The 22,060-nt window shown below is 42.2% G+C and overlaps 1 protein-coding gene across 3 annotated transcripts in view; it reads left to right on the top strand.

The window, feature by feature from the left end:
* The window catches only part of Slc7a2 (solute carrier family 7 member 2), a 57,897-nt gene that overhangs the window by 28,040 nt on the left and 7,797 nt on the right, over positions 1–22,060 (top strand). For all 3 annotated transcript variants that reach the window (XM_013110805.3, XM_005066643.4, XM_013110806.3), the window contains exons 2-9: positions 5,185–5,575; positions 6,499–6,654; positions 10,378–10,543; positions 12,607–12,740; positions 13,838–14,060; positions 16,385–16,524; positions 19,407–19,509; positions 20,800–21,005. In XM_013110805.3, coding sequence (XP_012966259.2) covers positions 5,185–5,575; positions 6,499–6,654; positions 10,378–10,543; positions 12,607–12,740; positions 13,838–14,060; positions 16,385–16,524; positions 19,407–19,509; positions 20,800–21,005 — 1,519 coding nt within the window. The remainder of the gene's footprint in view (positions 1–5,184; positions 5,576–6,498; positions 6,655–10,377; positions 10,544–12,606; positions 12,741–13,837; positions 14,061–16,384; positions 16,525–19,406; positions 19,510–20,799; positions 21,006–22,060) is intronic.

Raw genomic sequence — 22,060 nt, 5'->3', positions numbered from 1 at the left:
TCTCTCTCTCTCTCTCTCTCTCTTCCTCCCTCCCTCTCTCCCTCTCCTGTCTCTGTGCTCCCTAGAATGGCTTTAAAGGAATTCCACTTAGGTTAAGTAAAGTTTCGATTTTTGAAATTTCTAAGGCTTGACCTTTTCGAGAACTTGACGTTTTCGTTGAGCAGTTAGCTGAATTCAGCCTTTACAGAAATATGAAAATAAAGACTGATTTTGCAAAAAAATTGGACAAGCAATTCTTGACAGTTATGGCATATTAATATTGTTTTTAGACCACCAGGCTTGCATTTTAAGAACTTGGTTGTCTCAAGCTGGGCTCGTTATTTTAGCATTACCCTTCGTTTGCCAATCTAAATGTAACCTGTGGTGCTGCACCATGGGGATGGGCTGGCTTGGCTTTCCATGCTCTCTCTGATCACACAATAGGAGTGTTTTATTCTGAATTAGCTGAAGCCAAGTGAACTTAACTTACAAAGTCCCCTTAATCAATAGCAGTGTTTCAAGAATCTTCCCAAGATGCCAGCAATAACAGGCTCTGCTCATACATTGTTCCCAGAATTTAAGAACGGCCAAATCAGAGCATTCTTTTCAAAATTGAAAATGTAGTGTCAAAAGTGACCCCCCCAAGAAATAACTTTATAGCAAAACCACAAAACTAGGTATCCAGCTACATTTTTTTGAGCTAAAAAAATGAGTGTGAATTCTTGTAAAATTCCTTTCCCACCACAGTTTGATGGAAGGAATTTTTGCCTAGCATTGAAACAAAAGCAGTAGAATTCTAACAGCCGGCTAAATTAAGTAACTTTGGGGCAGCTCAGGGTGGTGGATTGAAAAGGGAGTGTTCTGTCTCCGGAAAGAGAATGAATAGAGGAGATCAGAGCAGCCTAAAGCATTTATCAATTCTTTGCCGCCAGACAAAAGACCTCTGCCATTCTCCTGGCCCCATCCTGGTCCAGGCTCATACTTCCTCCAGCATCTGGAATTCAAAATTTGGTGACTAACTCAGAAATAAGTAAAGGAACTTGGTTTCCTTTGCACTGGGTGCTTCAAAAGTTGCTAAGTCTGTAGGTTCTTCAGATCATCTGGATTTTCTTGGCGTCCTGGAATTGACAGGGCATTAAAGGTAGAATTAAGGGAATATGAACTGTTTTTCATTCGTCACTACGGCACTGTCTCCCACCCCTAAACCACAGGTAGCTGGACCAGAGACAGACAGGTAGCTGGGGCATACTCCGATGCCCCCCAAACTCTACAGAACATAGTGGCGGGAGCACACACAACCAATAGTGTTTAGGTTGCAATCCCACAGAGTAGCAGTGACCGAATGTGCTCCCCTTCCACGGAGACATGGCCAGAGGGTGGCCTGTCACTCTCTCTCTTCCCTCCACCCCTGCTGAACTTGCAGTGCTAGGCTGGGCTTCCTCTGCTTTGTTTCAGTTAGCTCCCTGGGCGTGCAAGCTGTGCTGAGCTTGTGTCTGGTCATTAAAACCAGAAGTTACCAATGAAGGTCTGGGGGTGCTGCGAGGGCCGCTCTGCCAGCCCTGCTCTGCCAGCCCCGCTCTACCTTCATTCAAATCTAAATTGTTCGTTCACCTTTTGCCAATTGTGAGTCACTTCCGGTGAATTCCTTTCCCTTCCAACAGGAGGCATCCAGTTGCCATATTTTTTTCCACTAAGGTACTCAGGGAGTTTAACCCCCTTAGGCCTACCCTTTACACCCACCCACAACAGTTTGTGTTTGGCGAGCGGTTCCAGAGCAGTGGTTCTCAACCTTTCCTAATACTTTGACATTGTTCCTTCCGTTGCTACTTCGTAACCGTAATTTTGCGACTGCTATGAATCATAATGTAAGTATCTGAGATGCACAATATCTGCTGTGTCACCCCTGTGAAAGGGTCATTTGTCTCCCCCAGAGGGCTTGAGACCCACAGGTTGAGAACCATTGCTCCACAGCCCCATGCAATGGGTTTCACCTTATTTTCCTCATGGGTGGACTGTGATATTGGCTAACTATACAATGCCTTGGTTTGTTCGTCTCTGTAATGAAATTAGCAATAGACCTGGTCTTACAGGAACACTGAAAAAGTTACAGGGTGGAACAATAAAATAAAAGGTGTCGGGGCATCCCGGGAACATGAAAACACCAGAGAGACCTGTGGCATTTTAACAGCAGCACTGGCAAATTAGTGGCGGGCATGAACTAATCTGGGGAAGGGCATCTCCTGATGTTTGCAGGGGTGAATAGAGTGACTGGCACCAGCAGCCTGGGGAAAGGAACAGGTGGTGCCCTGTGGCATTCAGGGTGATTTATTGGCCAGCCATTGGTGAAGAGAACAGGCGCCTGCTTGGTGCTCACGCTGCTACCAAACCAGGACAGAGTGCTGACTGGGCAGCTACTCTGGTTACCACAGAGCCCAAAGCTCTGCTTTCATTACGTCTCTTGTCGCTTTTTGCTTCATTCTCTCTTCCCTTCCCCTGGGAACAAAGCTACACGCTTAAAAAAAAAATGTTCCATCTATTTCTCAGCTGTGTTTTCACTGTTCCTGAGGCGAGTGTACTCACGTGTTGGTTCCAAAATCCTGCATCAGCTGTTCACTTGTTGTATAACCTTAGGAGAAATAATTGCCCGTGGGAAGTTTTGAAATAGTACATCTCCACCTTAACTTTCTGGCCATATTGACCCAACACTTCAAAAAGGAAGAAATTTGAAATTTGAAAGAAATTGCTGCTGTACTTGTACATTTGCAATGACCTCGTTTGTGTCTTCAATTTTTACTAATCCCGACTTTGCCTTTCACCTATCTGGGAAATACCTTAGAGGAAGAAATTATTCTGAAAATTCAATAAGGAGAAAAGATAGGGTAAGCTGTTACAGGGAATAAATGCAGAAAAGTGATTTTCAGAAAAACCATGATGTTAGGTTTCCGTGCAATAGCTTGTTTTTGTTGTCGTTGGCTAGTTCAGGTACACCAGTCACCATTTCGGATTAAATAATACTCCGCTTTGAGAAATTTATTGCCTTCAGCAATCTGTGTCCTATCATTTTCTCCTTTTGCTGACTTATTTAACCTAGAATTTAAAAGTTTGTATTGGAATTTCAAAACTGTAGGAACATAGTTGATGTTGACTATGGAGATTACAAAATCAAAAAATCTAATCTGAAGACAAAAGGAGCGGCGGGCACCATCCCTGTACTACACGTCGTAACTGCGTTTCTCTCCATCAGTCCAGAAATGCACAGCGCATATTCCTCCCTGCAAAACTGGCCGAGAAATGAGGAAGAAAAACCCGGGTTCTAACTGGGACAAGCTAATTGGTTGCAGGCTCTTGGGACCACTGCCCACTGGCGTGCCTCCTTCGTTCCTCCTGTGGTGTTTTTGTGAGGGCACATGATCATGATGCAGGGACTAAGTTTGACACATCAGCCTTGACACAGGCAGGAGTGGAAGGATTTATTTCTGTGACTTTCGCATCCAATATGAAAATAAAGCCACAATCCAGGATGGACATTTTTCAAATGATGCATATGGAGGATAACTTCATCAGGCATGAGGGTTTACTAGACCCAGAATTCCCTGCTGTCAAACTGATGGCCTGGACTGAAAAAGTTTTAGAAGCTACATCTCCAGGTTGCTCAAGAAGTACCAACACTTAGACACTGTCATTCTTCAGGTTGGGATGGCTGGGGAAGACCCACATGTATCAATAAAATCAAATAGAGACGTGCATAGTGCTTATCCCCTCAGGACCCCTTTGTCTAATTATCTTCAATCTCAGCATCTTTCTTCCTCAAACAAAGCTACTGTTTTAGCAATAAACAAAATAATCATTTGTTCAAAAAAAGAAATGTACCTATTTCCGCTATCATCAGAATCCCTGATTCCATGGGGATATTAGAGCTCATATATCCTAAAGCCAAGGACATAGGGTGAGTGTCCCATTCAGCAGTCTCATATGATGAAGTTGAAGGGACCGGTACCCTACAACAGTGGATCATTGTGCTGGTGTTCAGTGCATGAAGTACAGGCAGACATGACTTAATGTCTACAGTGGCATTGACAGAAACACAGCATACTCCACCCCTCTTCCTCAGTTGCCTTCAGTCTGCTGAATTCCATGTCTCTGTAGACGAAGCCTAATAGACTTTTAAAATTGCGAAATTTCTTTTGCACATAGGTTATACATATTCCTTGGAATTAATCAGAGGTAGATAATAATGATATGTATTGGATGAGATACAAATAGAAGTAAAAATTGACTCACCATAAAAATATGGTTAGGTTAATATTTGGGTTCAGACCTTTTGTGTGTGTGTGTGTGTGTGTGTGTGTGTGTGTGTGTGTGTGTGTGTGTGTTACTGAAATCCACACTTTGTGTTATATAGCGGTATTTTCCAGGGTTAAATTGGACCAATGGTGGAGAATGGGACTTGTTCTCTTCCTTATTCATCTCACTTGAAAAGAACACAAAATAACACTATAGACTTTGGACTTGTCTTAAAATCTCAAGCACAATAAGCACATGTAGTTTCGAGCCAATGCATACTTGAAGCACAGCTGGATAGCAGTTTTCATAAGAGCAATCTAAGCTCTTACAAAAGAGCTTTGGAAGCAGGTTTTTCTTCTAGTAAGTTTACATCTGCTCCTTGTTCCCTGCTTAAGAGGAAAGTGGGGTGGCTCTGGCACATTCGGTAAAGCTTGCGAGCATACTTTACCTACTGCTAGGCCATGGCTAGACTGCAGATCCCTTCAATGAGAGGCCACACATGTGTGCCCATTCTGCAACCTTGGCATTTGAGAAGGCTCAGAGACCTTAATTGGATGAAGGATTAAAGAAGAAAATGGTTTCATGGGCAGAATCTAAACCTTGCCTTCTAGTAAGGGGTAAATTTGCCATCTAAGAAGAAATGCATTCCTTTCAATGTATCTACAAAATTCCAATTGGACCAAATAGTGAATCTTTTAAGTTACCTTTTTACCCGCGCCCCGCCCACCCCGGCCCAGGCCAAAGCCACCTTAATTTAGTATGTGCGAGTGAACCCCAGAAACGTGCAGCTTTCTCGTCTTTAATGCTCCTGGTTGCTCTGAACAAAGTATCTGAGAGGGAGTCCGCTGTTTTTCTTTGTTCAGGGGAGGGGAGATGGCCCCAAACCCCTGCTTGTAACCCCTTCTCTCCTTTCTCCCCTAGGTTGGTCTCTTCACCATGATTCCCTGCGGAGCGGTGCTGACTTTTGCGCGATGTTTGATCCGGAGAAAAATCGTCACACTGGACAGTCTGGAAGATTCCAAGCTCTGCCGCTGCTTAACTACCATGGACCTCATCGCCCTGGGAGTTGGAAGCACTCTTGGCGCTGGGGTTTATGTCTTGGCTGGGGAAGTCGCCAAAGCAGATTCTGGCCCCAGTATCGTGGTGTCCTTCCTCATCGCTGCCCTGGCCTCGGTGATGGCCGGCCTTTGCTATGCTGAATTTGGGGCCCGGGTTCCCAAAACTGGATCTGCTTATCTGTACACTTACGTAACGGTTGGAGAACTGTGGGCCTTCATCACTGGCTGGAATCTCATTCTGTCATATGTCATAGGTATATTTCAAAAACAAATATCAGGGTATACAGGGTAAAAATAGCTCTCCAGAGAGCCTTGGCACTAGGGTTAAACCTGTGCTTCTCAGCTGTGGGGTGCTTCTGAGAGAATCATTTGTTCCCTGTCTCATTTTTGTCATCTCTAAATTACGCCCACATTGCCGAAGTCTCTGATTTCACTTCCCCTTTGAATTCATGATTCTTAATGAGTTTGAAAGTGGTTTGAAGTTTTCAGAATACCTTTTTTTTTCTTTTCATGAGTGTGTGTGTGTGTGTGTGTGTGTGTGTGTGTGTGTGTTCACATGTATGCTGCTGCACATGCTTCTGTCTTCAGGTGCACGGGAAGGGCAGGGAATGTGTCTGGAAGTTTCCTCGTTTGCTCTTCTGTTTTGTGCTCAGAGGTAGGAGATCTCTGTCGAGCCCAGTGGTTACATTCCTCCAGCTAGCCTTGGCTGGCTTGTTCTGGGGCACTGCCTCTGCCTTCTGAGGCTAGACCTACCGGCTGTGCTCCCCAGTGGTCGTTCCTTAAGGGTCTGAATTGATATCTTGCTTGTACAGCAAGTGTTTTAACTGTGTGGCTATCTCCCTAGCCTCTAAATAGTTCTTTATTGCAAATAAAGTTGCCTGGTAAGACCATTTACACACCTATATGCTGTCTGCCCAGGCTGCATAGCAAGACCCTGCCTCAAAAAAAAAAGTATTCTTGTCATACATATATTACTATATGTATAGTAATATATAGCTTTTTATATGTACAAATATAAATATATGATATAATATATAGTAATTTGGCTTTCTAATAGGGTTAAAGTTTTCAGTCAGTGTGAATTAAGCCAGGTTTATCCAGCAAACAACTAAGCAGGTGAGTTCTGTTAATTTTCTACCAGTAACCTTTTATTCTCTGAATGTTCTGCTTTGGGAAGGTACATCCAGTGTTGCAAGAGCATGGAGTGGCACCTTCGATGAGCTTCTTAACAAACAGATTGGTCAGTTTTTCAAGACATACTTCAAAATGAATTACACCGGGCTGGCCGAGTATCCAGACTTTTTTGCTGTGTGCCTTATATTACTTCTGGCAGGTAAGAAAAACAATCATGTGCTGATCCCTGTAACAAACCACACCAGTGGGCCCTGACAAAGTAGGTTACAGATTTGAAGCCGGGGTTCTCTGAAGGAGGTCAGCATATCATGTCAAGGCCCGTACATTCAGTGTTGGGTCACTGCGGGCTTCATCTCCTCTATGTTTCTCAATAGGATTAAATGTGCATGAAAGCGAGAGCCCTCGCTTTGGAGGAGAAGGAACCTGGAATTCAGTAAGTCATAGGATGGAGATGTCAGCTTTTGCTTGGAGAGTGTCAGGTTGTTTAGTACTAATAAGAGACGTTCAAGAATGGGAAGGGCATTTCTATAAGAAAAAACGTAGAATTTCATGGTGTTGTTTCATCATGTTAAATGCAACCAGGGTTGTTAGCAAACATCATTTCTAGAAAAAAAAGTAGTATTTTCTGTCATGTATTCACTGCAGCCTTGTGTTTGAAAGGAAGCGTTCAGTTCGTTGGGCATTTTCTAATGCAGATATTAATTGAGAGACGCTGGGCATTTTCTAATGCAGATATCCCATTGAGAGACATACTTGCTGTAGGACAATAGCGTGGTACAATAGTGCCTTAAAGAGGCTCAGAAACGACAGTGGGAGCACCTGGGCTTTCCATCTTTCTCTGCTCTCGCTACTTGCAGAGTCTGAGAGGCATGCTTCGCCCTTTCCTCCCTCAGTATGTTCATCCGTGAAATGTGAGTACCACAGATGCCTCACACCGCTCCTTGCTCGGAGTGCAGTATACACCAGATGGCAGCCAGTCCTGTTTTGAAAGCATAGTTAATCCCTGTTGTCCCTTACATTGATTATTTGGACATTTTCTATTATGGCTGTCCTTCTTGTCTACAGACCCTCTTGAGCCGGTCTGTTTGTTCCGGATTCTTTCTTGATTTACCCTGAGTAACTGGCTCCTTGGTTTCCTGTCCAGCCTCATCTCTGTGTTCTCCCTGGGCTTGATGAATGTGACAGAAGTAATTTTTCTATTAGGAAATGTTTTACCTGGACAAGTTCATGGTTCACAAAGTACCTTTATATTTTTAAAAATCTGTTATTAAAAAATTGTAAAGGAAAGGACGCACACATGAACAAATTTCAGAGGTCTAAAATATTGTGTACCTTGCTTCTAGTGTTGAGAGACTGGGTTAAGGGTCAGTAACATGGATAAGTGGGTAAAGGTGACTGCCGTTAAGCCTGAAGACCCAAGTTCAGTCCCCCAGTGAAATGAGAAACACCAACTCCCAAAAGGTGTCATTTTACTTCTGCACTCGAGCTCACTCCACCTCCCTCCCCACCCAACAAATAGGTTTAATTTCACTAATTTTTTAAAGAAATACATGCATTATTTTTCATTAAATGGCATTGAATGAACTTCATTGACTCGGTTTAGTTTCTAAACAGCCTAGTTAGTGTTATCATGTTTTATTTGGAAATGGCTTCAATAAACTTAACATATTCAGCTTTATCCTTTTTAATAATGAGAAGCCCATAGCTTTGACACATGTTCAGAACTGTTAAATCTATAACAACGAGACCTCGGCTTTAGGCTGAGTCTTCATCCTCTGTTCATCGACCTTCAGTCTTCTCTTTAAATGTAGTATAAACTTACATTAGAACTTGCTTCCTGGACTGTTTGAAAATTTAAATCTCCCATTGTAAGTGTTTGCTCAAAGTGCAATGCCGTATGTCTGCTGGAAGTTGTTTTGGTAAAGCCACAAGGGGAGTAGGTGCAGCCTTCAGATGGGGCATTTATTGGAATCTAATCTGTTGGTGGCAGATAAGAACTCAAGTAGAGCATGTGTTGGCATGTTTGGAACCGAACAGGAAACATGGCTGTGGCTTTGTTCTTGGAGGTGTACACCAGAGGCGTCTAACCCAGTAGCCAATGGCAGAGTCCGTAGTTGTGCCAACCCCACAGCGTTCCTTTGTGCCCTCAGTGTAACTTTCGTTATGTCAGAATGCAAGCTGTACATGCAGGAGAGGAAAGCGCAGCTGCTCTCATCTATGCTTGCACAGCTCTGCTTCTGCGATGCTGGGTGCTGAGGATACAGGGCAGAGCCTAGCACATCTGCGGCACTGTGTTTTCATAGCAACCGCTGCCCCAGCAGTGAGAGTGGAACTAAGATCCGTACTTCATTTACCATGTCAGGTGCGTTAAAGATGCACATAGGATAAGTGTAATAAGCATTTAAAAACCGAAAGGAGGGTTGAAGTTTTGGGGGAAGTCTTATTAAAAGTAGATACTAAAATAGGTCCCTGTGGGTTATTCTAACAAATTGTTACATTTGTAGGCAATGTGTTAAGGTTAAAAGCAAGTTATTGGGCTGGGAGTGAATTCTTTGTGAGCATTTGCCTAACACACACAAGGCCATTGCTCTAAGTTAACCCCTGAAATAAACCAAGTGAAGTGATTCCTAAAATGATGGAGATGGAAAATATATACCATGAATGACTGGCAGGGAGCTGATAACATTAATATATAAATACCTCTTATAAATCAGTTTGAATAAAATACTCTGACTTAAAACATGTGTAATGTAAATGGGGCCAGATCTTGTTTTGTATAAAAATGCGTGTCCTGGGGTTGGGAAGAGGACTCGGTGGATAAAATGCTGACGTGAAAGCATGAAAATGCGAGTCTGGGTCTCCAGAAGTCATCTAAAAGCTGGGCATGGCAACACGCATCTGTAGCCCCAGCACTGGGGTGGGGGTACCGGGCAGGTGGGGACCGGAATCCATAGAGCCTATTGGACAGCTAGCCTCGTCAACCGCGGAGCATGGATGCAGTGGGAGACAGACCTGTCTCACAGATGAAGTACAGAGCAATCAAGGGGGACGCGCACAGCAGCCTCTGACCTCCAAGTGCATTCTCATGCACGCATGCGCACACCCACACAGACATGTGTACATACCACACACACACACACACACACACACACACACAGTGCATGCCCTCCCACACACTCTTAATTTGTAGACTATTGTAAGGAAAATGTTAGAAAATGCAGGGGGGGGTATTAATAAGATGTCAGTGACGTCAGTGCTGTTTACAAAATAAAACCTAGAGTGACCTAATTGTCTATAAATAAGGGATTAAAGTATCTCCCCATAGTGTGTCACACAGCTGCTAAAACTGATGATGATAAATATGTTGGTGCAGAAATATCTGTGGGGATACCATAGCTGATCTTTATTCTTTATACTGTTTTTTTTTCAAACTACTTGAATAAGATATTTACATCCTAATATAAAGTAGATCTGTCAGGTGAGAACTGATTTCACAGAGAGCATTTTTGGCATAGCCCTTAAGAGAATTCTTTTCTGGTGATATAATCAGAAGGTGCACGGCAGACTTTTACATTAGCCCTGGAATAGCTTTTAAGGGCAGCCTTTTAAATGAGGTGTTGTGCCTGTGCCTACCATGGTAATAATAACCAGAGTTACTAGACTTACACAGATAGTGTGGAACTCTTGACCGTGACCATAGCCCGCTTCCAGAAATCAAAACCAGTGGTGTCTCCATAGGCATTGCTTCACAAAAAAAAAAAAAAAAAAGATTAATGACTGAACTAGCCATAGAATTGAAGAAATGGGACGTAAATGTATGGATACTGGTGCAATACTAGCCAATGCATTTATTGGCATCAGGAGAGCATTGTCTTTTGCGAGGGTGAATGGCCCACATCATTGCCTTCTCTTTTCTCCATAGGTCTGCTGTCTTTTGGAGTAAAGGAGTCTGCTTGGGTGAATAAATTCTTCACGGCTATTAATATCCTGGTCCTCCTCTTTGTAATGGTGGCCGGGTTTGTGAAAGGAAATGTGGCTAACTGGAAGATCAGTGAAGACTTTCTCAAAAATATATCAGCCAGTGCCAGGTAAACTATTTAGTCCCTCTCCCGCTCCCGCTCCCCCTCCCCGCTCCCCTTTCTCTGTTATATTTTAAGAGAACATTATTCGCAAGTTCTCTGAAGAGCATCAGTTCTCAGTCCTGTAGCAGCTGAGACCTTTCTGGGGGATGGTTCTAGGGGGCGGCTCCTCTTCCCAGGCTTCCCATACTAAGATCTGGGTGTGCTTCCCCCTGAGCCTCTATGTGAAGCTGCGCAGCTGCCGGCTCCCAGGGCAGCCTCTAGGGCAGAGTCTAGCCCCTGCCCGAGCTCGCCCTTGGCTCCCCACTAGTTCACCACCTCTGAAGAACTGGGAATATTTTTGATTCTTGCATCCTGTGGTTTCTCCTTTGGGGCCATCAGTTTCATTGGGATGCCTTCTGGCGTTTAAGAATTTTGGAAGCTAGGCGTGGCGGTGCACACCTATAATTCCAGTATTTGGGAAACAGAGGCAGGAGGATCTCTTAGTTGGAGACCAGCCTGATGTATAGAGTAAGTCGCAGGACAACTAGAGCTACACTGAGAATCCCTTGAAAACTATTTGGGAGCCTGTCCTAGTTTGGGTTTCTGCTGCTGTGAGGAGACACCGTGAACACAGAAACTCTGATAAAGGAAAGCATTTAGTCGGCTGGCTTCCAGTTTAAGAGCGTTGGTCCATTATCATCATGGTGGGACATGGCGTCACGCAGGCAGCCATCATGCTGGAGAAGGAGCTGCATCTTGGTCCCGAAGGCAACAGGAAGTGGTCTGAGACACTGGGCGTGGCTTGAGTATAAATGAAACCTTAAAGCCCACCCCCCACAGCGACACACTTTCTCCAATAAGGCCACACCTCCCATTACTGCCATTCATTTGGGGGCCATTTTGTTCTTATTAGTAGTATTAGTTTCCTAAGTGGAAAAAAGATTGCAGAGGTATCTATTACATGTTGTAAGGTATAAGTATGTGTTTTTTTTAATTTATTTATGCCATTGATAGTGTCTACTAATTTTTATAGTTTTTACTATATGGTAAAACGTGACACTTTCATTATGATTAATCAAGCCTATGGGATTCTTCTGTTCTACTTTTTCAACTACATTCTAAGTAAATTTTATGGGCTTTTTATATTTTTATTTTATTTGTTCAGTGTGTACGTTTGTGTGCATCTGGGTGTGAGTGTATGTCTGTGTGTGGGGAGGGGGTATGGTGTGTGTTTGTGACTGAGATGAATGTGTAGATGTTGGAAGACCGTTTGCAGGAGTTGATTGCCTTCTTCCAAGATAATGTTCTGGCTCTGGGAATCAAACTGGTTGCCAGGCTTGGAGATAAGTGCTTTTACATTGTCACCAGTCTATATCTGAGTCAGCTCACCAGCCCCTTAAATGAATTTTAAAGATGTACGGTCTACCTTTCTTTTTTGTTTCATGAGTTAAGAATTGATTCTTTGAGGGGAGGGGATGAAGAGAAAGTTTCTCACCTTTATCGTAGAACATGGCTCACATGCGGGATCTCAGATGTCAAAATCCTGCTTGCCTGTGTGCTCCATCTAGGGCATGTCTGTGTAGATCAGCACAGTGTGCTCGCAAGAGGACTGACACAAGTTTAAGTCTAGCCTGAGCTATGTTGCAGATCCCAGGCCAATGTGGGCTCATAGTGAGAACCTCTCTGCCTCTCTCTCTCTCTATCTCTCTCTCACACATACACTCTCTCTCACACACACAGACACACACACATTCTCTCTCTCTCTCTCACACACACACACATTCTCTCTCTCTCTGTCTCTCTCTCTCTCTGTCTCTCTGTCTCTCTCTCTCACACACACACAATTTGGCCTGGGCCTTCTGTATTTGTCGTTGAATAGCCTGTAATTGGATGTCATGACACAGAGGGTCATTGTGAGGGAGTCTGCCATGTTCTCGAGAAGAAGGTGACAGAATAAAGTTGTGGGTTTATATACATTAGCTCCAAAGAGCCAATGAGCACCAGCAGTCTTCCAAGGATGTGGTCTGAGAGAAATCACCAGAAGGTACAGTTTCCATGAAGCAGCTGACAGGGTCTGTTCTTTTCTTCAGAGAACCACCTTCTGAAAATGGAACAAGCATCTATGGGGCTGGTGGCTTTATGCCCTATGGCTTCACGGGAACCTTGGCTGGTGCTGCGACCTGCTTTTATGCCTTTGTGGGCTTTGACTGCATTGCAACGACTGGTAAGGGCAGTGCAGGGGTACCACAGGGGTAGCCACGGGTACAGCAGAGGGTCAGGGAGAGAGGTTGAGATGTAGGGTGGGAAGGGCACCAACTCCAGGTCCACTTGCCACCCGTGCTGCATCTGCTACGAAAGCCACTTGATGAAACTCACAGAGCATCGGTCCTGTCAAGAGCTGCCTGAGGATGTTATGATGACAACCTAAGCCTGCACATCTGGCTGACCAGATGAGTGATCTTAAACGATGCTCAGTTCCATCCTTAACCTTTTAACTAAAAGTTCTGTCCCCTGCAGATGGTCATTGCCTTAAATTGTCTTTTCATTCTTCACCAGGCAAAATATTATACCAACTCTTTTCTCTTGATGCCAAGTGACAAAATACTCATCCACTATCTTTCAGGGTTCCCCCTGAATAGCCTTGTAACTGACTGTGTCTGGAGAGCTTCAAATGTTAATCTTGTGAGAAGGATATTTTGATTTTTTTTATAGAAACTAAAGTTTCATATAAATAAATGAAATAAGTTTGCTTGAAACCTTGCAGTTCAAAAGCTTACAGAGTACCAGTGTGACTGTTTCCCAAATGACATCAACTGCCTTTCTAGACCTAAACACTTGAGCGTGCTCATGCGTTTTTCCACACACACACACACACCCTTTTGAAGATAGAAAACTGACTTGTTGTATATATTCCATTCTTTTCTTCTTCTTCTGACAGTTGGATCATTTTTTGTTACTAGCGAAGTATCCTGTAGAAGAGAAGGGAAACTTTATAGGAAATAGATAGAACCCACTAAGAATGCAGAAGGGGCCGGGCGTTGGTGGCGCACGCCTTTAGTCCCAGCACTCGGGAGGCAGAGGCAGGCGGATCTCTGTGAGTTCGAGGCCAGCCTGGTGTACAAAGCGAGTTCCAGGACAGCCTCCAAAGCTACAGAGAAACCCTGTCTCGAAAAACCAAAAAAAAAAAAAAAAAAAAAAGAATGCAGAAGGGACAAAAACATGGTAGAATGACCACTGAGGAGGGGAATTTGATCGACAGGAAGTTCCTAAGCTGTTTAGCTGTTTACTAACCATGCACACCTTCTGTTTGTGTTTCCTTAGGTGAAGAGGTCCGGAACCCCCAAAAAGCTATCCCCATTGGAATAGTGACTTCCCTACTGGTTTGCTTTATGGCTTATTTTGGGGTTTCTGCAGCTTTAACGCTTATGATGCCTTACTACCTCCTGGATGAGAAAAGCCCACTCCCTGTAGCGTTTGAATACGTTGGATGGGGTCCTGCCAAATATGTTGTTGCAGCAGGATCCCTCTGCGCCTTGTCAACAAGGTACATTGTACTGTCCTTTGGACCGGGGCTCTTAGGGGTCTTACAAAGTGTAGTCAATGTCTTCGGATTTGCTTTCGTGGGTTTTAAGGATAGTTCTGTGGTGGAATGCTTGACTGGAGGCCCTGGGCCAGCACCATAGCCACTGCTACCACAAGATTGATTTCATATAGTCTAAAAATATCCTAACATGAGGAATGCATTATACAACTATGCACACAATGACTAGTTTGCACAGAATCACTGTCTAGAAATTTTGAGATATTACAAAGATGTTAAGTGACCATCATCAGCTGAGTCAGTTTTTTTTTTTCAGTATAATGGTGGTCTAAGTTTCAATAGTAACTTAGCACTGGGACACATACATATCTGTGTCATACATAATAAAGTATTATGTTAGACATCTTTGAGATGTTCATGCTGCTGGCATCAGTATTGCTTGCATTGGTTCAGTCGGAGATTATACATAGACTTCACACTTGGGACAATTCTTCATGAAACAGTGTGCCTGGGACTAGAAGGCATATGCTGTGTCATTTTTTAAATGTACTTTTTTCCTTTAGCTCTGATCAGAATGTATTTACTCAAGAGACAGAACATACCATTCTGAAATTACCAGCAGAAATTCTTTATTTATGTGAAAAGGGAATTTGACTGTCAAACTTTCAAATTAGCTACTTACTTAATACGTTGTAGTTCATGCCTCGGGTTTCCAGAGCCTCTCTCTCATATGATCTGAAACAAAGCATCTGATTCTAGTTCATGCATGCCATACTTCATAGTATAAATTTCTCACACAGGGAAAAGCTATTGCCTGAGAATTCCTTTTCAAAATTGAAAACACTTCTCACAGTTCTGAAACTAGAAATTTTTCTCAATATAATTTATCAACGTGGCTTTTATTTTTTTTTCTTTCAAATATGTTTTTAGTTTCTAGTCCCAACAATACTAAGTAAGTTTGGGAATTCTTAGTCATCTGCTGTTAATGGGATTCACTAGGAAGAATTTTGAAGAGTTTAAAGTCCAAACTTTGATTATGTGGTGTCACCATGATCTTCAAAGGGGTGAAAAGAGTCCCCTGTAACTACATCAACTATTAATGCACATTCCACTACTATGGTTGGTCCTTACACACACACACACACACACACACACACACACACACACATACACGCACACACACACACACACACACACACACACACACTGAATTTTTGGAAACATTAGCTATGCTGTCAACTTTGAAAAAAGGTTTCTCAATTTACTGTGTTGAGTTGGTATTGTACAGAAACCAACAGCCATATTAGCTTAGAAATGCTAAACTTATTTTTTTCATTTATGCAAGGATAACACACTATATTAAATATATATGGTCTTACTTATGTGGGTTTGGTAACAGAAACTAATAAAGTATTCCGTAAATAATGGGGAAAAGATAAAGAAAATAAATAGATATTTTTGGAGACAAGATCTTGTTATATAGCCACAGCTGGCCTGGCACACACTATGAAGTCCAAGCTACCCCAAACGTTCAGCAGTCTTCTGCCTCAGCGTCTCAACTGATAGGGTGTTAGGCATGAACCACCATGCCCAGCCCTTCCAAAAAATAGACCTCCAAAATCAAATATTTTACCTCTTTTTCTTAAGTAGTTACTTTCACAACTGAATCATCTGTGGAATGACACAAGCAATAAACATAAAAAATTCAATTTATTGTAAGCAACAATTGCACATTAAACCTCACTGTTACTAACATTTAATTGTAGCTCCTTCTATATACTAAATCTATAGTACGTTGTTTTAAGCCATTCTTTACCTTAATAATTTTGATGCTTGGAGCTATTACTTGTAGCAAAGGTCAAGCTATAGGATGTAAGATCATAGTAATATGAAAATATATAATCACTGTATAAATGGGTGACTTACTGTGACATAAAATTGATTAATCTTTTTAATTACCCATTAATTTGGGAATTTTGTTTTCTGAATTATTAACACTAAAACATCTCAGTGTTTCATACTTAATTTTATTTTGCAAAGCCTAATTCAGTTTTAATTCCGTAACAACCATGGATATAAACAAATGACTTGCAATATTGTTTTTAATCTTATAATTTTGTTGGGCAAATATTTATCAGAGTAATGAGCAACACCATGGCCATTATTGGCAGGTGTGTTTAAATGCCCAACCGTAGTGCACTGTAAGACTATGTGAGTCCTTGATCCCAGCTGCCATGCTGAATGTTATACAATCACTGTGTTTCTATTCGGGGTGTGATCATGCATGACTGTGTTTGCCATACTGCATGTCTTTGCTTTTTACTCAGTCTTCTTGGATCCATTTTCCCAATGCCTCGTGTAATCTATGCTATGGCGGAGGATGGGTTGCTTTTCAAATGTCTAGCTCAAATCAATTCCAAAACGAAGACACCAATAATTGCTACTTTGTCATCGGGTGCTGTGGCAGGTGAGAGCGTTGACTTTTACTAAGAAAAGGGGGATCGTTTTCATCAAGAGCTCTGGAGAATGTGGACAGTTAGGTGGTTTTCTGTTTTGGTTAACATAAACTTGAATAACTTTGTGACTTTCCTATTTTGATTTCTTTGTGTACCTATATGTACCCTTGCAGAATAATACTCAACTCACATTGGATTATGAATTTTTCTGTTCTAGTCTTCTGGGTTCTATGTTCCCCTTACCCCGCATTCTGTTTGCCATGGCCCGGGATGGCTTACTGTTTAGATTTCTTGCGCAAGTGAGTAAGAGGCAGTCACCCGTTGCTGCCACGTTGACTGCGGGGGTCATTGCTGGTAAGCCTTACAAACACAGGTTTCTCCATCATTGGACTAAAATGTGCTGTGCGCATGCATGGACTTAAAAAGGGTCTGCATGCTGTGCATGTAAGTTAAGAGCCAAATCATGGGTAAATTAGTGTGTGGGTATTGGAATTAACATCTGACAATTATGGTGATGGTGAAAACACTGAAATTCATTCATAGCTAATCACTGGGGATTCTGTTTTTACTACTTTAACCGTTCAGGCATCTAACCAATGTGTGTAAAGAGTTATGAATGACTCGCCACTATATTAGGTATCACTCTTCTAACTGATGAATAAGTTATAATTTGGGCACAGAATAATTTCTAAATCGAATCATGGCTTAATATTGGATTGTGGGAAGGACTTTTTTTTTTTTTTTTTTTTACGAGACAGGGTTTCTCTGTATTGTTTTGGAGGCTGTCGGACCAGCCCTGCCTCGAACTCACAGAGATCCGCCTGCTTCTGCCTCCTGAGTGCTGGGATTAAAGGCATGGGCCACCACCGCCAGGCAGGAAGGACTTTTGAAAAGCTAAACTCCACCAATTCTTAGACTAATGTAAGAAAAATGCCAAAGATAACCCGAAGTTGGCTGTTGTCCTCACTGCCCAGCAGGGTTAGACTTGCACCTTCTCAGTCCCCAGTAGGAACCTGGTTGTCCTCAATAGTTTGGACATGTAGGTTTTGCTCCTAGAATCCAGATTGCCTATGTTTTGATATGCTATAATTAATGTCCATGCCAACTGCCTCTGACCAGATTCTTAGAGCGTGTGGAAGTTTCCAGGGACCGTATGGACCGAGACAATGGTCGTAAGTGCCTGACTCAGGAAGGAGAGGAAGACTGTAGCGAGCTTTATAGCAAAGTGAATTGAAGCTGTCTGAGGAGCAGATGTTCAAATAAGATCTCTGACGTTGTTTAGACTCTAGCGTGCTAGGAAGTTGGGATCAAGAATGTTTTGTTCCATACGAAGCCAGTGTTTCTTTCAAGTCAGGAAGTATGTGTATAAGTAGTTTTCACCTGGCAGATCTAAATCTGACACTTGACGTATGTGAGAAAGTCAAATCACTTATTTTTCTCAGGCTTAAATCTCTGCCCCAATAAAATGGAGATTCTTCTAGGTCAGTGGTTATCAACATGTGGGTTTCGACCCCTTTGGGGTCATGTATTAGACATCCAGCATGTAAGAATAATTTATTTTGCCAGTAGAAAAAATTACAGTTATGAGGGAACAATGAAACAATTTATTGTTGGGGGTCACCATAACATGAGGAACTGTACTAAGGGTCAAAGCATTAGGAAGGTTTAGAACCAGTTTATTGTAATGTTAGAGATGAGCCATGTCATAAATAATTCTCCACAAAGTGGAAACCTTCCCATTAATAATTCTTCTTGGAATATAGAATTTTAAAGATAATTTAGCTTTTCCTTCATTTAGGAAGAGTGAAATTTAACAGTTTAATAAGACAGTTAATGGTGGAATGCTTTCTAAAATATTGTGTATTTTACATTTCTTGTACCCAAATTTGCATGTTTTTAATTTAGATCAGAGAGTTTATATGAATAATCAGCATTTGGCTATTTGTGGTCATTACAAGCATGATACAATTTAATAATCTATTATATGGTTATACTAGTAATGAAGTCTTTGCCTAGCAAGGCATGTGGTGCGTATTCAGAGAGAAGATGAAATACTGTGTGGTTGTAAGGACAGGAAAAGCCCTGTCTATATCTACCCATTGTAACCTTACATCAACCTGTCTATAAAACAGGAATAATCCTATCAAGGAAGACTGGGAAGTTGCTGGATTTGGTTTAAAAATTAATTAATTAATTAATTAATTAATAGTCAAATAAAAAGCAATTCCCTCTGCCTCCTAGGATCATTGATTGAAGATAAGTGAGTTCATAGACTATAAAATATGTAAAGAGGTCTAGGACACCATGTAAATTGAACATGGTGTTATCTATTTACAGAGATAGAGAGTATTATGTAGTAAGTTCAGCTAAAATAAGGTATTTTTACTTTTTAACATTGTCAAGATTTGGTGTACAGGATCGTAAGTTGATCTTTCACATCTAATCAGTCTTCTAAAGCATGTGACTTTAATTTGACTAATGTGATTTCATTGAAAAATAAGTATTATTTTTGTAAAGACTATTTAAAATGTTTTAAGTTGCTTATGACTTGATAATGTAACCAGAAAACTGGTATTTCCTAGCAAATGTTTGTTTACCTTCCAAGACCTCGAAAGACAGTATTCTGTCATATAATATTTTCACACTTAGTGAAGCCAAGTTTGTTTTTAAATAATTATACCTGATGTATTTAGTACTTCCTAAAGAGCTGGGGTCTTTGTAGTCTTAATGTTAGCAGTCTATGTGGACCAGAGACCATCTTATGATGTGACGTTGATCTGTCATTGGTACCAAAACAGAAAAGTGTCAGTCAGCTGTTCCTGACTGAGTGAACAGCTATAAGAAATGTCCTCAGAGGCCTTTGGTTTGACCTTTCTTGTCTGTTTCCCAACAGCTGTGATGGCTTTCCTTTTTGACCTGAAGGCTCTTGTGGACATGATGTCCATTGGCACCCTCATGGCCTACTCTCTGGTCGCAGCCTGTGTGCTCATCCTCAGGTGACTGCTGGTTCTGAAGGGCCCGTGCTGGGTGGGATACAGGGAGTAGAGACAGTAAGGACTGCAGAGAGTCAGCGGTTTCACCAAAGTGGAAGGCCGTGGCCATTAAAGCAGTAAGATGGAGTATGGGGAGCAGATGTGGCTTTCAGCAAAAAGTCAAGTAGAGTTTGAACCTTACCAATGCTTGTCCCAGTCTCCAAGGCAGTCTATTCACGTGTGGAGGAACATAAACATGTTGTAACTTTGGACTTGTAAATACTAGCAGACTGACAAATAGAGCCCTATTTGACTGTCTTGACTGCTCCATAATACTGCCTTTGTTATATTAGCAATACAGCCTGATACTTTTTCAAGCCAATAAATGTATATCTATCAAATATGTGTACTTATTAGTACTTTTGGCATTAGTAATTTAGTGCTAAGGTTTTTTCATAAAGACCTTATCAAGGAGACACCAACAAATAGATGTAGATGATAGTCACAGAAAAGGTAGATTGACAAGTATGAAGAAAACATGAATATGAGTAACATCACTAGAATAGTGACGTAAATGAAGGTGCATGTATCCAGTAGCTTCTTCTACAGTAAAAACTAATATTTTGGCATATAGATAACTATTCCAGTTTGAAGGGACAAAGCCATAGTGCTTGAATTTGTATTAATAACATTATAAATTTACATTAAGAAATAATAAATGTTTATGTATGCAAACATGCCAGGATGAACTTGTACCAAAATGCTAATGGTATAGGTACTAGGAAGAGAAGCACGCTATGCTGATGAGCTCTAGAGGAACAGGGCAAATAACAGAGGAAAATGTTGCCATGGGGTAGTTGGGTGTCCCAGTAGCTGTGTGAGCATTTCTGGGTGGAGCTAGATGAATCAGGACACATGGGCAGAGGGACAGACGCTGATAGGAGTCTTTGAGTTTGAAGCCGGAGACTCTGTACTCCAAAGCTTGTGGCTGTTTCTGTGATATATTCATGGATTACAATTCCATTGGGCACCAGAGGCTTCAGATACCATCCTGCTTCACCTTAATTTTAACTTAACTTTTTGGCATCTACTGTACAACTTTCTGACTAAATAGCAATGTGAGTGGATTCAGAGTTGCTGTTCAGATCTGATTAAGAGGTTTGTAGCCTGGCTCAGTACACTGAGTTGGAGACATGAGATGTGTCACCTGACTACACACATGGTGGCTTTGTAAAGTGTCTCACCAAGGAGTGTATGGTGACAATTTCATTTGGGCCAATGAAAGTAAAGACACTGATATTTATTTGGGGATAGGTACCAACCTGGCTTGTGTTATGAGCAGCCCAAATACACCCCTGAGAAGGAAATTCTGGACTCATGTACCAGTGCGACTTCGAAAAGCGAGTCCCAGGTCACCATGCTGCAAGGACAGGGCTTCAGCCTCCAGACCCTCTTCAACCCCTCTGCTCTGCCCACACGACAGTCGGCTTCCCTCGTGAGCTTTCTCGTGGGATTCCTGGGTAAGTCTCCACCGCAGCTGTCGAAAGGTCCAACAGATACGGGTGGGTGGAACCAGCATGTGTGGAAGGCAAAGGACAGGGCCTCACGTTGCCTGGGATACCTTAGCAGCCAACTTGAGACAGGAGATTTGACCTAGAGAGGGACTGGTAGTTGAGGCTGTGTTGTGTTACGTAGGAAGATTTGTGAGCTGGAGAGATGGCTCTGTGGGTAGCACGCGCTGTACAAATGTCAGGCTCTGAGTTAAGATTCCCAAAACCCCCGTGAAGCTGGGTAAGCATGCCTGTAGCTCCAGTGTGACCATGGCAAGGTGGGAGTTAGAAAGAGAATTCGCCGGTAGCTTCCTGTACACAGTGGCAAATAAGAGACCCTACCTCAAACAAGGTGGCAAGTGGCAACCAGCGTCCAAGGCCATGCTTTGTCCTCCTCAGGCGTGCTATGACACACATGCTCCCACAGTTGCACACATGCACACGAGAGCAAGGAATTCTGCAGTAAGAGTGGCAGAATTATAAACTGGCACACTCCATTAGCGCAAGGTAATCCATTAAAGAATCGGGTCAGGTAGCAGAGCTGGAACCCGATGGTTTTGGGAAACAATATAGGGAAGACTTGTCTGCACATCTGGCTACCTGATCTTCTGTATGTTTAGTGACATCTACTGGGCATTATCTGTGTGCCAAGTACTGTTCTGGACACTTGGAATAGTGAGACAGACTGTCCTTGCTCCTGAGGATTGTACAATAAGGTCATGGCAAACGAGGAAGAAACAGATTTCCCTGAGAGTAAATAGGAGGGACTTTTATTTATCACATTCTTGGTGATCAGAAGAAACCTGATATCATTGCCTGGAATGTGGAAGAGAGATTCAGATCATGCGATATTGTTTGTTTGCACTAACAAATAGCCTTCGTAACAGCCTAAAATAAGCAAAGCTGCTATACTTCATTTGAGAAAAAAAATTGAAAGCCACACACCACCAGAAACATCCTATCCATATGGTCTGAGGATAGGAAATTTGGGGCCCTGGTCACATGACGGACAAAGCCGGATGCTG

The sequence above is a fragment of the Mesocricetus auratus genome, unplaced genomic scaffold (assembly GCF_017639785.1).
Source record: "Mesocricetus auratus isolate SY011 unplaced genomic scaffold, BCM_Maur_2.0 Super-Scaffold_100026, whole genome shotgun sequence".
NCBI lineage: Eukaryota > Metazoa > Chordata > Mammalia > Rodentia > Cricetidae > Mesocricetus > Mesocricetus auratus.
This window is presented reverse-complemented; position numbering and strand designations above follow the sequence as displayed.